The 15749-nt window shown below is 40.6% G+C and overlaps 1 protein-coding gene across 11 annotated transcripts in view; it reads left to right on the top strand.

Moving 5' to 3' along the window:
• Positions 1-15749, top strand: part of hdac4 (histone deacetylase 4) — a 780143-nt gene that overhangs the window by 723065 nt on the left and 41329 nt on the right. For all 11 annotated transcript variants that reach the window (XM_072481039.1, XM_072481057.1, XM_072481031.1 and 8 more), the window contains 5 exons: positions 1322-1429; positions 12133-12188; positions 12568-12655; positions 13208-13327; positions 14176-14273. In XM_072481039.1, the coding sequence (XP_072337140.1) occupies positions 1322-1429; positions 12133-12188; positions 12568-12655; positions 13208-13327; positions 14176-14273 (470 nt within the window). The remainder of the gene's footprint in view (positions 1-1321; positions 1430-12132; positions 12189-12567; positions 12656-13207; positions 13328-14175; positions 14274-15749) is intronic.

The raw sequence follows: 15749 nt of genomic DNA on the forward strand, positions 1-15749 counted from the left end.
TGGATTATTATCTGAAGAGAAAGAAATTGTGGGCCGCGGGGGCGGGGACGACGACATGGGAGTGTGTTGCAGAGAACCAGCACAGGCACAAAGGCTGAATGGCCTCCCGCGCTGTAACCATTCTATCTCTCTCTCCTCAGTAAGATGCTTCTGTTTTTAAAATACTTTATTCCAAACATTTGTAAAACTGCAACAAATAAAATACGAACGCCACAAAATCACAATCCACAGTTTGTACAATTTTCCCCCCTTTTATCACCCCGACCCCCACCGCATCTCGAAGCCCTCCGCTGACCCCCTCAACTCAAACTTAACCTTCTCCAACTGGAGAAAGTCATACAGGTCCCCCAGCCAGGCTGCCATCCCCGGAAGTGTATCCGACCTCCAATTTAACAGGATCCTTGGCCGGGCAATTAGAGAGGCGAAGGCCACAACATCGGCCCCGTCCACTCCAGAAGCTCCGGCACTTCTGATACCCCAAAAAGCTCCACCATAGGGCCCGGCCTGACCTCCACCCCCACAATCTGAGATAGCAACCCTAACACCTCCTCCCAGGATCTCAGTAAGATGCTCCTTAAAGACACTCCATAAACCCTGCTTTGACCAGATGTTTAGTCATTTATCTACTTATGTAACTTGGTGTCAGTTAGTTTGATAATGCTCCTTGAATATTTATTATATGTTAAAGGTGTTATATAAATGTTTCTTTAAACTGGGAAATTAAAGTCATTTATTCTGCCTCATCCAAATAAAATTTTGCTTGATATTATGCCCTATTTATTTTGTCAAGACAGTTGTTTATTTAAAACTCAGTGCAAAGCAAAATCAATTAGATGCTGAAAATAAGCTAAATTGCCTACTTTAGTTTGGCGCCTGCTTAAATCAGAGTCCTACCTACACCAAGGAGTAAAGTTACATTACTAGGAAATTACTGGCATCATATAGAGATACGTTTGCCAACAGTTTTCCTTTCCTCCTGCTCACCCCACTCCCATTCACTTCATGAATTAGGATGCATAAAGCCTAATACACAATGAGAGCACAAAATGAATCCAGATATGGATGGATGGCAGCAAACCTCAATTGCAGGCAAGAGACTTTATTTTGTTCAAACCTGACCAGGGCATGTATCAGACTGGTACGATATGTATGATATTTTACATTGCTCAAATATCTTGACTATTTTCATTAAGCATGTATAATCCTTTACCTATTGTCTGCATTTTAAAGGCAGCATTGCCTCAGCTAACTTGTTTAAAAAGTGACTGGCATTTATGTAAGCCCCTTTGTTAATTCAGCAGTTCTTTGTTTTGGTGATTAGGTTGACAGTGATACAATTTGGAATGAGATCCACTCATCTAGTGCTGCACGCTTGGCAGCAGGCTGTGTGATTGAGCTTGTTCTTAAAGTGGCGACTAAGGAATTGAAGGTGAGTCTTTTTCTTAACTTAAGCAATAACTAATAAATGGGAAGTTATGAAAAGGGAAATTCACCTAGATGTAGAAAACGCTGCCATTGGATCCGGGACACTGAATATAAACATTTACAAATTTTAGAGTACTAATGTTTTTGGTCACCTGGTCTAAATTACTTTTACACCCTTTTATTTTATTGGTAAGTTGGGATATTTGTGTTAGCTGTGTCTCAATGGTAGCTCTCAGAAACAGGGTTTTTGAGAGTTCAAGTCCCACTCCAGAGACTTGTACATAATCCACGTTGACACCCCAGTATAATACTGGGGAATGCTTCACTGTTGGAGAGATGCCGTCTTTCGAATGAAACATTGAATTGAGGCCCCATTTGTCTCATCATGTGGGTATAAAAGATCGCTTGGCAATAGGCAAAGAAGAGCAGTGGGCTTCTTCCCATTGCCTTGCCAATGTTTATCCCTCATCCAATGCCTAAAACAGATTTAGGGTCAATTAGCAATTACTGTTTGTGGAAACCTGCTGTGTACAAATTGGTTGCTGTGTTTTCTACATTACAGCAGTGACTACACTTCAAAAAGTGCTTAATTGGCTTTGGAATGTTCATAAGACCATAAGACATAGGAGCAGCAGTAGGCCATTCAGCCATTGAGTATGCGCCGCCCTTCAGTGAGATCGTGGTTGATCTGATATGTTCTGTTGTCATGACGGGCGCTATAGAAATTCTTAATTTCTGTCAGTTAACAGTATGCATAACTTGCAATATGGGACAGATTCTTCTAGGCCTATGATTGCTGGTCTGTATAATTCATTTCAGCCATAATAAGAAAAAATTAGAATTGTCACAGATCCACCTGGGAGATGAAATTACAAACATAAATTAATTGAATTTATAAAACACCTTATCTAAACCACATCCCAAAGTACTTCACAGTGTCATGAGAATGTTGTTTTAAGAAATGTTTGGCTGCTCATGTTACTGCAGTGATGTCAGAGTGTGGGTGGAGCTGAGCTCTGGTTCTGCTTTTTAGTTTCACTTTGAGAAAAGCTTTGGTGTGTCTGTCTTTTTAGTTTCGTTTTTCAGTGTGTTGCAGCTGAAGTCAGTCAAAGCAGCTGTACTGTTGATCTCTCTGCTATGAAGGACTATCTCTTGATCATTTGGTGAATTCAGAAATTTAAATGTTTTCAGTATTGAATGTAAACCCTGATGTGCTTCTGTTTAAAGTTGTTAAGTCTTTTGAATGTCAAAAGGACAGCTTGAAGGATTACGTAGTGTTGTATTCTTTGCGGGTTATCTTTGAATTAATGGTGGCTAAGATATTCACTGCTTGTTTTAAAAAGGTTAACTTGAATTCATAGAATAAATATTGTTTTGTTTTTAAAATTACTTTTCCATTTCTGCTGTACCACACCTCTAGAGTGGGCCATGTGCTCCCCGTACCACAATCTATTAAAAGTTGTGGGTCAGGTGAACTCCATGATACACTTTGGGGTTCTCTAAACCCTAACCCATAACGATTGGGGCTCGAGGGGGATAAAAGTCGATCTATTGGATTGGCTTAGTGAAGTTAAAGACAGTGAGGGGTGAGCATATTGTGGTTGCTTTTCAGGTGTGGTATTTTAGTTTAAGTAGGGAGTGTGTTGTGGACAATGGCTCTTTCAGAGGCTCAGATGTTTTTCGGGGTGGAGACGGTCACACGCAGTACCTTACGGACTGAGACTAAAAGCAGACTGGTAGATTTGGCAAAAAACATTGCAGTTAACATTACCTGACAAAATGCGAAAAGATGAGGTAATTATGGCGGTGGCTAAGCATTTAAAGTTGCCTGAGATACAGTCTGACTCATTAGAAATGGCAAAGATCCAGTTGCAGATTAAGCAACTTGAACATGAAAAAGAATTAAAGCAGGTTGAATATGCAATGAGAGAAAAAGAAAAGGAGAGAGAAGAAAGAAACAAAGAAAGAATAGCCCTAGCAAAAGAAAAAGAAAAGGAGATACAGATCAGGGAAAAAGATAAAGAGAGAGAGTTTGAACTTCAGAAAATGGCCATGAAACATGACAGTCAGTTAAAATTGGCAGACGTAAAGGGAAACGTACAGTTGGATGATAGTGATGAGGATAGTGAGAAAGAGCGTCTTAAGTCAAAGGCGTGGTGGGGATCTATTTAAATATGTCCAAGCATTGCCAAGGTTTGACGAGAAGGAGGTAGAAGCCTTTTTCATTTCATTTGAGAAGGTAGCTAAACAAATGAAATGGCCACAGGACATTTGGGTATTACTGATTCAAACAAAGCTGGTAGGTAGGGCTAGTGAAGTGTTTGCATCACAACCGGAGGAGGTATCTGGGACATGTGAGGAGGTGAAAAAATCCATCTTAGGCGCATATGAACTAGTGCCTGAAGCTTACAGACAAAGGTTTAAAAATTTAAGGAAAGAATTTGGTCAAACATACATGGAGTTTGAAAGGATCAAACAGAGTAATTTTGATAGGTGGATAAGAGCTTTGAAAATAGACCAAACGTATGAAGCTCTCAGAGAAATTATACTTTTGGAGGAGTTTAAAAATTCAATTCCTGATGTAGTGAGAACTCATGTGGAAGAGCAGAGGGTTAAAAATGCGAGGTTAGCAGCCAAAATGGCAGATGGTTATGAATTAGTTCATAAATCAAAGCTTGGTTTCTGACATCAGTTTCAGCCTGTGAGGGATAGAAACTGGGGACATGAGAAATACTCAAGTGGCAAAAGTAAAGGTGATCTGATGGGAGATGATAAGGAGAGTGTACCTCAGATTAAAAAAGAAATCCAGGAGGGTGGAAAAGAAATGAAAAGTTTCAAATGTTTTCACTAATAAACTAGGCCATGTAAAGTCACAGTGTTGGTGGTTGAAGAAAAGCACTGGGAAGGCTGATGTGGTAAAACAGGATAAGACAGTGGGATTTGTTAAAGTGGTAAAGGAAAGCCCAAGTGAAGCGAAGGAGGTGTAAAAGATTGTACAGACTGATCGAGAGGTGATTGATAAGAAGGTGCCAGATCTCTTTAAAGAATTTACTTGTGTGGGTAAAGTTTACTCGTGTATCAGGAGGAGCAGGTAAAGAAGTCACAATTTTAAGAGATACGGGAGCTAGTCAATCTTTAATGATAAGAGATGAGGAGTTATGTAGGTTGGGCAGAATGTTGTCAGAAAAGGTGGTAATATGTGGAATTCAGGGTGAGAGGAGTAGTGTTCCATTATATAAGGTAAGGTTGGAAAGTCCAGTGAAGAGTGGTGAAGTGGTAGTAGGAATAATAGAGAAACTATCTTGTCCAGGAATAGTTTATCTTGGGTAATGATATAGCTGGATCGCAAGTGGGAGTGATGCCTACTGTGGTTGATAAGCCAGTGGGAAAATCAAACAACTGAAGTGTTGAAGGACAAATATCCTGGGATTTTTCCAGATTGTGTAGTAACTAGATCGCAAACAAGAGGAGAAATCAAAGAGTGAAGATGAAGTTGAAGTGCAATTATCAGAAACTATTTTTGATCAGATGGTTGGTAAAGAACAGGAATAGATGGAGGATGAGGCGGATATTTTTAGTTCAGGAAAATTGGCGGAGTTACAACAAAAAGATATAGAAATAAAACGGATGTATCAGAAAGCATACACAGGAGAGGAATCTGCGTGTATACCAGAGTGTTATTACCGTAAAAGTAAGAAAATGGAGACCTTTACATATGCAGGCAGATGAAAAGTGGGCAGAAGTTCATCAAGTAGTATTGCCGGTAGGGTATAGAAAGGAGGTGTTGCGAGTTGCACATGAGACACCAGTGGGAGGTCATTTGGGAATAAGGAAAACTTAAGCTAAAATCCAGAAACATTTTTATTGGCCTGGACTACATAAAGATGTAGTTAAATTTTGTCAATCATGTCACACATGTCAAGTGATGGGGAAACCTCAAGCAGTGATAAAACCAGCGCCCTTAATAGCCATTCCAGCTTTTGAGGGACCTTTTACAAGGGTCCTAATTGATTGCGTAGGACCGCGTCCTAAAATGAAAAGTTGGAATGAATATCTTTTGACGTTAATGGATGTGTCTACTAGGTTTCCAGAGGCCATTCCAGTACGTAATATTACAGCTAAAAAGATTGTGGAGGAGTTACTTAAATTCTTTACTAGATATGGACTATCCACAGAAGTACAATTGGATCAAGGATCAAATTTTACCTCAAGGTTATTCAAAGAAGTTATGGATAGCTTAGGAATAAAACAATTTAAATCAACTGCGTACCATCCAGAATCGCAGGGAGCGTTAGAAAGGTGGCATCAGACATTAAAGACAATGTTGAGGGCTTATTGTCAAGATTATCCAGAGGATTGGGATAAAGGAATTCCATTTGTACTGTTTGCAATTAGGGATGCACCTAATAAGTCAACCAAATTTATTCCTTTTGAACTAATTTTTGGTCATGCGGTAAGAGGACCACTTAAATTGATTAAGGAAAAATTGTTGGGTGAGAAATCGGAAATTACATTATTGGATTACGTGTCAAATTTTAGGGAACGATTAAATAGAGCAGGTGAATTGGCTAGACAACATTTGAAAGTTGCACAAAATGTGATGAAACGGGTCACGGACAAGTAATTAAAGTTTGTAGTTTTGCCAGTGGAGATAAAGTTTTAGTATTGTTACCAGTGGCAGGTGAGCCTTTAAAAGCTAGGTTTTGTGGACCTTATCAGATTGAAAGGAAATTAAGTGAGGTGAATTATGTGGTAAAAACACCAGATAGAAGGAAGACTCACCGAGTGTGTCATGTGAATATGCTTAAAAGGTACTTTGAAAGGGAAGGAGAGAAAAAGGAGGAGATTTTAATGAGTCTAACTCAAAGTGACAAACCAAATCCAGATGACTGTGAATTTGACATACCTCAAATTAAATTGGAAAATGAGGATGTTGTTAAAAATTGGGATAAATTGTTGAGTTGTCTTCCAGAGGAAAAACAAACTGACCTGAAAGAGTTATTGATATCACATGGGCAAGTTTGTGGGGATAAATTGGGAAGTACTAAAATGGCTACACATGATGTAGATGTGGGAAATGCTGTTCCAATCAAACAACATCCATACAGACTTACCCCTTTAAAATTGGCACAGGTTAACAAGGAGATTGAAAGTATGCTTAAAAATGGCATAATTGAAGTGGGTTGCAGCCAATGGAGCTCATGCATAGTGATGGTACCAAAACCAGGCGGTACCCAAGAGTTGTGTGTGGACTATAGAAAGGTGAATGCAGTTACAAGAACGGACTCTTATCCTATCCCATGTTTGGAGGATTGCATTGAGAAAGTGGGACAGTCCGCTTTTATTTCCAAAGTGGATTTACTTAAAGGTTACTGGCAGATACCTTTATCTGAAAGGGCGAAGGAGATTTCAGCTTTTGTGACTCCAGATGGTAGATACCAATTCAAAGTTATGCCATTTGGCATGAAAAACGCCCCAGACAAATTTCAACGGTTAACTAACACAGTCGTTTAGGGATTACCCAATTGTGCGGTATACATCGACGATCTGGTCATTTTCAGCCAGATATGGAAAGACCATTTAAAACATCTGATGGAGTTATTCTATCGACTTCAGGAGGCGGGTTTGGTGATAAACCTAGCCAAAAGTAAATTTGGGAAAGCCCAAGTCACTTTCCTTGAGACGTTTTCGATACCCTCAAGACAAAGGGAAATAATGCAATTTCTTGGCATGAGTGGATTTGTTCGATCTTTGGTGCAAACGTTTTGTCGCGTGATTGCTCCACTGATGGACTTGCACTGATGGTCGAAAATTTCAATGGACAGCGGACTTTCAACAGGCATTTGACGGCCTGAAAACTGTGATAACCAATGCTCTTGTGTTGGAGTATTGCAAGGGACTCTGTGATCAGATTGAACTAAAGTATCTGACTTTAAAGAGAAATGCCAAGGCGTAGAGAAATGGACCGATCGTGCAGAGAATGTTCAAAGAGACTGTCAATCAGGAAGGATTTCAGTTGGAGGAAGAAGAACGAAAAAAAATGGACTATTATTATACCTGTTTGCGTGTGTTGTTTTTGCAACGATAAAGTATATTTACTCTGTGCATTTCTTAAAGGATGGTGAAAAGGTGAAAAATAAAACCATCTTGAAGTTGATGGGTTTATTTTTTTTCTTGGGGGGAGGTGTCATGAAAATGTTGCTTTAATAAATGTTTGGCTCCTCATGTTACTGCAGTGATGTCAGAGGGTGGGTGGAGCTGAGCTCTGGTTCTGCTTTTAGTTTCACTTTGAGAAAAGCTTGGGTGTGTCTGTCTTTTTGGTTTCGTTTTTCAGTGTGTTGCAGCTGAAGTCAGCCAAAGCAGCTATACTGTTGATCTCTCTGCCATGAAGGACTATCTCTTGGACATTTGGTGAATTCAGAAATTTAAATATTTTCAGTATTGAATATAAACCCTGATGTGCTTCTGTTTAAAGGTTGTTAAGTCTTTTGGATGTTAAAAGGACAGCTTAAAGGATTACTTAGTGTTGTATTCTTTGAGGGTTATCTTTGAATTAATGGTGGCTAAGATATTCACTGTTTGTTTTAAAAAGGTTAACTTGAGTTCATAGAATAAACTTTGTTTTGTTTTTTTAAAATACTTTTCCATTTCTGCTGTACCACACCTCTAGAGTGGGCCGTGTGCTCCCCGTACCACAATCTATTAAAAGTTGTGGGTCAGGTGAACTCCATGATACACTTTGGGGTTCTCTAAACCCTGACCCATAACAACAGCCAATAAATACTTCTGAAATATAGTCACTATTTTAATGTAGAATTATTGTTAGAGTGGAATATTAAAAAATTTACAGCACAGAAGGAACCCATTAGGCCTGTTCTATTTCTGCTACCTCTTTAAACGAGCAATGGTGTTCGGTCTCACGCCTCTTCTTTTTGTCTACTATAAGTCCTTGTCCTCAGTCACAAATCCAACTCTCTTTTTAAAAAATTATTTACAGAATCAGCTTGCATCCCCTTTTCAGGTAGATCCCAACAACTATGAGTGAAAACAATCACCTCCTATGCCTCTAGGTTTTACCAATGATTTTAAATCCATGACTTCTGATTATTGCCCAACTCACCACAGGGAATGATTTTTCTCTCTGAACTTCTTCCAAAACCAGAAGGATTAGATAGCATTTCTAAATGAATGTAATGTGTTAAAAGATAAATTTGCTTGTCTTGCAGCTAGCACTGTAGCAAATTATTTTACAAAACAGTGCCTTACTCTGGCAAAATTAGGATATATTGCAAAATTAAAGGAACAATAGCAGGATATAGATGCAAAACTTCATGGTTCCTCAGCGTTGCATTAGGGGATACCCCAAAGATGCGCTGGGGAATCCCTCCAGGAAGTTTCCACGCAAGAGTTTACTCGGCAATTGCCCATAAGCGCTAACTTCCTCTGGACAATTACGCTAGGCTGGGAACCATCCGACAGAAATGATTTAAATTGTTAACTTCGGATGGTTCTGCCAGTTTAACCCTGATAATTGAACTTTTCTTTTTTTTTTAAAGAGTACCTAAGTCTTTTTTTCCCAATTAAGGGGCAATTTAGCGTGGCCAATCCACCTGCCCTGCACACTCTGAAAGAATTAGAACAAAAAAAAAATCACTTCTAACTCCAGAGTAACTAAATACATCCAGAACCAGCTTCGCACGGAACACCCTGCAGACACATGACCACCCTCCCCTTCCCCCACCACACCCCTCAAGCAGATCCCTCACCTGGGCCCAATCGACTTGACCCCCCCCTCCCCGTTGTCTGAACCACTTACATTTAAATTAATTTGTTACTTTAAACACCTCCTTTAGAACAGCTAGTGCAGCACAGTGTGTTTCTTCCCTGCATCCTGTTACTCCTCGCTGGAAGCGTGCTTCACTGCTCCTGTCTCACCCAGCCTGAGTGAGGAATGTTGCTAACTTTTGGTTGGTTCAATTGGCTCTGTTTTATAACCTTTGCTCTCGAGTCACCAGGTATCTTTATGATGCCGCCACGAGGTTCAAGGTCAAGTAATGATCAATAACTCAACACACCAATTCGTAAGATTCAAATCAATACACATTTATTATACACAGTCAATCGCTACTCATGCATAAATTCTACTTAATAAACTATCTCTATAACTAACAGGCCTATACTTAGCTTCGGACTGGCCCACCAGGTCAGGGGAACAAATGGCCTTTCGTTCAGGTCCCGAGTCTACGGGATTCAAAAGCTGGTATGGACTGGTAGCTAGGAGCGCCTATCTCATAGCGAGCGTTGACTTGAAACTTACTTGCTTGGAGGCCGCTGGACGGTTCACTCTCAGGGGTTGCTTCGCATTGCTGAGTGACCCTGTCAAGAAGGACGATTTGAACTTAGGGGCTTTGCTTTATAGTCCCCAGGGGCTTCCCTCCCTTCTGGGCGGACCCCGTACCTGGTTTCAAGTGATTGGACTTTGTTCCAATCGCTTGGTTCGATTTCTCCAATGCTGGAGCAGTTCCCTGATCGTTGGGCGATCTTTAAGTGTCCGTTAACCTCTTTTGTATTGGCTCCTGCTGGCGCCGAGGAGTCTGGCTTGGCTTTGTTTACCTTAATGTTTCGATTGTTCCTGGGGATCGCTCATTAATATGTAGATGGCTGCTACATTACTATGCAGATGGCTGCTGATTTCAGTGCTGTCTGGTACCTTACAGGTCTTAATACACATGATTTCTGTATTTGCTAGTCTTTGCCTGTGTTGGCTGAATTTCCCTTCAGCCTTTGCAGTTCTCCATTTTAAGTCGGGAAGTGGCCAACTCAGGTGGCTACAGGAAGAGTGGGTGAAACACGAACTTTAGAATTTCTGCGAAGTAAGTCCCTCGAAATTGCCACTCTGAGGAAGGTACAAGCCGTTGTGTTGCCCTTATAGAGACAATCACCACAGGTATGCTTGATGGATTTGCAAATAAGAAATCTATATCCTGCATTGCTTCCAACTTTAAAATACCCTGTCATTATTCTGTGGCTTGTAAAATTGGGTTTTGCTTTATATTCCTCAATGCATTTTTGTATCACAGTTGAACATTTATATGGAGCATCCTTAGGACTCAGGGAATTGATCTGTTGACACAATGGGGTCAAATTGATCTTGGCCAGTGGCCTAAAATTAGTGAAAAAGTATTTAACACCCTTGTTGTGTTCATTAAAGTCCATTCCAAGTTGATACGATAACTAAGTAGCTTTCCAGGCAAATTCAGAGGAGTGTTTTTAATAAAAAATAGTCACACTCATTGCTGAAGGATTGGTGTTACATATTGGCAACAACAACAGGTTTCCTTCCACAAAAGTCTCAAGTGAACCTTGTCAGTGCTTTTACTGATGCTAATCTTATTTTAACGTATTCAAATTCTCAAATTACCATGATTTGAACCTGTGCTCTCCATTATTAGTCGAGTCCTCTGAATCGTTACTGAAGTCGACAAATTTTGAAATTCCTTCTGTAATTCTGATTAATTAGCAATAAAACTTAAACTTGTAATTAAGTGGTCCTATTTTATTTGCTGAGGCACAAAGGCTCATGCTTAACTATCTTTTCTCATAATTAAAATAAAGCATGTAATGAAACTCATTAGTGCTTTTAAGTAGCTTGGGTAATCAGTTATTGATCACAATAGCGCAACGCGGCTGATAGATCCCGTGAGAGGCCTCCCACAGGCTTCGCGGCAGTCATTAAGCCTTGCGGGATATACCCAAGTCCGCGAGGTGTCGGAATCAGACTCCTGCCAAAAGGGGCGTGACCAAAGGTATCCGGGTGGCACTGCCAAGCTTACAGGAGCACTGTCAGAGTGGCAGTGAAATGGTGCCAGAGTGGCAGTGCCAAGGGTCAGGGCCCAAAGGGTGCCATGCCCATGATTGGAGGGTGGGGGGGTATGAAGGATGGGGAAGTGCAGGGCAGGTAAGTAGGGGCCTCTGAGAGTTTGGGGGAGTGACGGGTGGAGGACCTGAAAGGGGCAGTGGGGAGCCTGAAGAAGGGGGTCCTCAGGGATCCCATAGCAGGGTGTACTCACTTGGGGGGTGTGGGGGGTGACATTGCCCATGGCTGGGGGGTGTGGGGGACCCACAAGCTCCCTTAGAGATCGGGCACCCTTTCAAAATAGTGACCCGACCTCTGAGTTCAGCTCCCCAGTGCTGAAAACAATTCTCAGTGTGGACGAAACCGATGAGAAACTCCTCAGGGCCCCAAAAAGTGACTAAATGTTGTTTGATAGCGGTGGGGAACTCTCCGGCATACCCGGCGGGAAACTCCCTGTAAAACCCCCCAAAAATTAGCTTAGAACTTGTTCTTTTAAATTCCGCCCATTATTTTTGAGAGTGAAGGACGTGACTGATTAATTATTTTGAATTTTATCTTGCAAGTTTCCATTCTTCTTTCCTGAAAGAACTGGCTTCTTGCCGGAGAAACATGTGCACCACTTAACCTCCAATACATTGCCAAAATGTCTGCTATCTGCTGAGGCAGCCAGCTAACACAGATCAAACCTGAAAATCTTTAGTCTGCATACTGAGCTACTGATTACCTTAACCTATTGAAATATCATCAGAGCAGATTATTTGTTGTTCATCTGTGCAATTTGACTGGAAGTACATGTGTATCAGTGCAAATTGCAGCTTGTACTGAATTATGTAAATGATGGTGTTTTGCAGAATGGATTTGCGGTCGTGAGGCCTCCTGGACACCATGCAGAGGAGAGCACACCAATGTAAGTAACTGGTTCAGCCTTCTTCACTGAAAAACAACTTCTGTTACTTACAAATACATACTTTGTACAGATTACAGTGGTTCAAGAAGACGACAGCTTGCCTTCACCTTCTCGAGGACAATGGGGGATGCGCACTAAATGTCGGCCTAGCCGGTGAAGCCCAATTCCATGTACAAACAAACCAAAGCCACTTGCCATTCTGGTGTAGTTTGTGTGTAATTGGCAGCATATGAGGTTCAGACAAAAGCTGGTGAAAATTTGTCCTACTGTGCTTTTCCCTCTGATAAATTAGTGAAGGAATGCAAATGATTAAAATCAAGAACACTGCTATTAACCATTTCCACTTGTTTTCTCTCTTCCCCACTTCTCTTGCCTCCAGGGGATTCTGCTACTTCAATTCCGTGGCCATTGCTACCAAACTCCTGCAGCAGAGGTTGAATGTCAGCAAAATCCTTATAGTGGACTGGGTGAGTGAATCAGGCCAAAAGCAAGGCACAAATTAGAGGAGAGACTTATTCTGCTTTACAGCCCAATTTTAGTCAAATCTGTTGTGTGCTCTTATTTAAGGTCACATCCAGTTGGTGTTTAAATATGTTGATCTCATCTGATCATTTCAGTTGAACTTGGACCGAGTGACATTTTGGGCATGCTTTTTAAATTATTTTAATCACTGTATCAGTTTGTAATTTGTTTTTGAGTTATGAATTGTTTTGTGTTTTGTAGTCGATTGAAATGTGTGAAAGCTGTGCTGTAGATTGTAATTAGAGTTTGCTTTCCCTCAAAAGAACACAGTGGAGCAGCAAAAGACTGATTCCTGGGGTGAGGACTGGGTGGGGGAAAGAGATAAAAGAGGGTGAACATGTTTGAATGTTAGTGACCATCAGTCAGGAAGAAATTGTGTTGAAAGAATCTGCAATCCTTTGGTCACAAATTAAATTCTGATCCAGATTTAAAGACGAGTCCAAAATTCTACTTTTCAAACATGGCCATTCAATCTGCTTTCTGATATTGTGTAACAGGACGTGCATCATGGTAATGGCACCCAACAGGCGTTCTACAGTGATCCCAACGTGTTGTACATTTCATTGCATCGTTATGATGATGGCAACTTCTTCCCTGGCAGTGGAGCCCCAGATGAGGCAAGTAATGCAGATTGCTTAGATTACAAAAGAAGTCTCATGTCATTTAAAGCATCAATCATAAACCTAAAAATAATTTAATTTGGCTTCTATTCCTTTTCATTGTAATGAATTTGTCAGGTAATTGAATTGTTTGATAATTAAATAATAGAGAAGACATGGCAGCATTTATTTTCAAATTGTTATGATTGCTATCATGATCACTATCCTACTAAAGATGAAACCTAGTTCTGAGTTCTGATTTGTTTACCGTGTGATGTTTAATTTGTTGAAAGATATAGTGATCGATACTGCTTTAAATCAGACAAGACTATTAACCCACAGTGGTTAGCACTGTTGCTTCACAGCGCCAGGGTCCCAGGTTTGATTCCCACTTGGGTCACTGTGTACTAGTCTGCACATTCTCGCCGTGTCTGCGTGGGTTTCCTCTGGGTGCTCCGGTTTCCTCCCACAAGTCCAGAAAGACGTGCTTGTTAGGTAATTTGGATATTCTGAATTCTCCTTCTGTGTACCCGAACAGACGCCAGAATGTGGCGACTGGGGGCTTTTCACAGTAACTTCATTGCAGTGTTAATGTAAGCCTACTTGTGGCAATAATAATGATTATTATTATTAACATTTTATGAAGCAAGTGTGTGCTCTTTATTCTAAGTCATTATATAGCATAAAATTGCACATAGAATAGTCATAAATAGCCAGGAATATCAGGTATAAAGTATGCTGTTTTGTAAATAACAGCAATCCCAAAGTTGTTTGGAGTTGCTGTGTAATTTAAGATGTAAACATTTAATTTGAAATGGGAAGACATTGTTTCTTTGTTGAAAGTGTTTCTGATTTTTGAATTTTAGGTTGGGACTGGCGCAGGGGTAGGGTTTAACCTCAATATGGCCTGGACTGGAGGTCTGGATCCACCAATGGGCGATGCTGAATATTTGACTGCATTTAGGTGAGACTCATAAATATTCAGTGATGTGAGTAAAGATTGTGAACCGTGTTGTTAAATGCGTTTGATTTAATGAGTCATTTTGAAGGCAAGTTTAAGTATTATATTTTCTTACATTTTGTGCAGCATTCAAAATCTAATAGTTAAGGGATGAGCAGTTCAGTGCTATTGGAGGTGTGAATTAATTTAAAAATAAAACTTTTAGGGGTGACTAGATACAATAACACTACGGTGTTGACTCTCAGTTAATAAACTCTTATTCAAATTCCCATCCCTAGCATTCTCATCCAGGTTACATAAGGGCAAAGCTTTGCTGTGCTTTACTGGGTCAAAAGTGAATGCTAGTCAATCACCCAAGGATAAACCTTGATAGGGATGTAGAGGTATAATAGAAACATAGAAATTTACAGTACAGAAGGAAGACACTTATCCCATCGTCATGTCTGTGCCAGCCAAAAAGATCCATCCAGCCTAATCCCACTTTCCAGCTCTTGGTCCGTTGCTTGTAGGCTACACTACTTCAAGTGTATATCCAAGTACTTTTTAATTACAACGAAAGTTTCTGCCTCCACTATCCCTTCAGGCAGTGATTTCCAGATCCCCAGCATCCTCTTGAGTAAAAATATTTCTCCTCAACTGCTCTCTAACCCTTCTACCAATTATTTTAAATCTATGCCTCTGTGTGTTAATATATCTGGAAAAAGAAATAGGTCCATCCTATGTAGGCACCATGTTATTTTATTCACCTCAAATCTCCCCTCAGGCTCGGCTATTCCAAAGAAACAGCATTAACCTATCCATTCTTTCTTCAGTCCTGACACATGATGGGGGAGATGGTAGCGCAGTGGTAATGTCACTGGAGCAGTAATCCAGAGGACCAGGCTCTAAAGATACAAGTTCAAATCCCACCATGGCATTTAAATTGACAAGCTGCTGTATAGGAGGCTGTTAAATAAGTTAAAAGCCCATGGTGTTACGGGTAAGATACTGGCATGGATAGAGGATTGACTCACTGGCAGAAGGCAGAGAGTGGGGGTAGAGGGTCTTTTTCAGGATGGCAGCCGTGGACTAGTGGTGTGCCTCGGGTCAGTGTTGGGACCACAACTTTTCACAATATACATTAATGATCTGGAAGAAGGAACTGAGGGCACTGTTGCTAAGTTTGCAGATGATACAAAGATATGCAGAGGGACAGGTCGTCTTAAGGAAGCAGGGGGGCTGCAGAACGACATGGACAGGCTAGGAGAATGGGCAAAGAAGTGGCAGATGGAAATCAATGTGGAAAACTGAGAGGTTATGCACTTTGGTAGGAAGAATGGAAGGATAAACTATTTTCTAAATGGGAAAAGGCTCAGGAAATCAGAAACACAAAGGGACTGAGGAGTACTATTCAAGATTCTTTTAAGGTTCAGTCGGCAGTTAGGAAGGAAAATGCAATGTCAGTATTCATGTCGAGAGGGCTAGGAAACAAGAACAGGG

Source organism: Scyliorhinus torazame, chromosome 2, assembly GCF_047496885.1.
Source record: "Scyliorhinus torazame isolate Kashiwa2021f chromosome 2, sScyTor2.1, whole genome shotgun sequence".
NCBI lineage: Eukaryota > Metazoa > Chordata > Chondrichthyes > Carcharhiniformes > Scyliorhinidae > Scyliorhinus > Scyliorhinus torazame.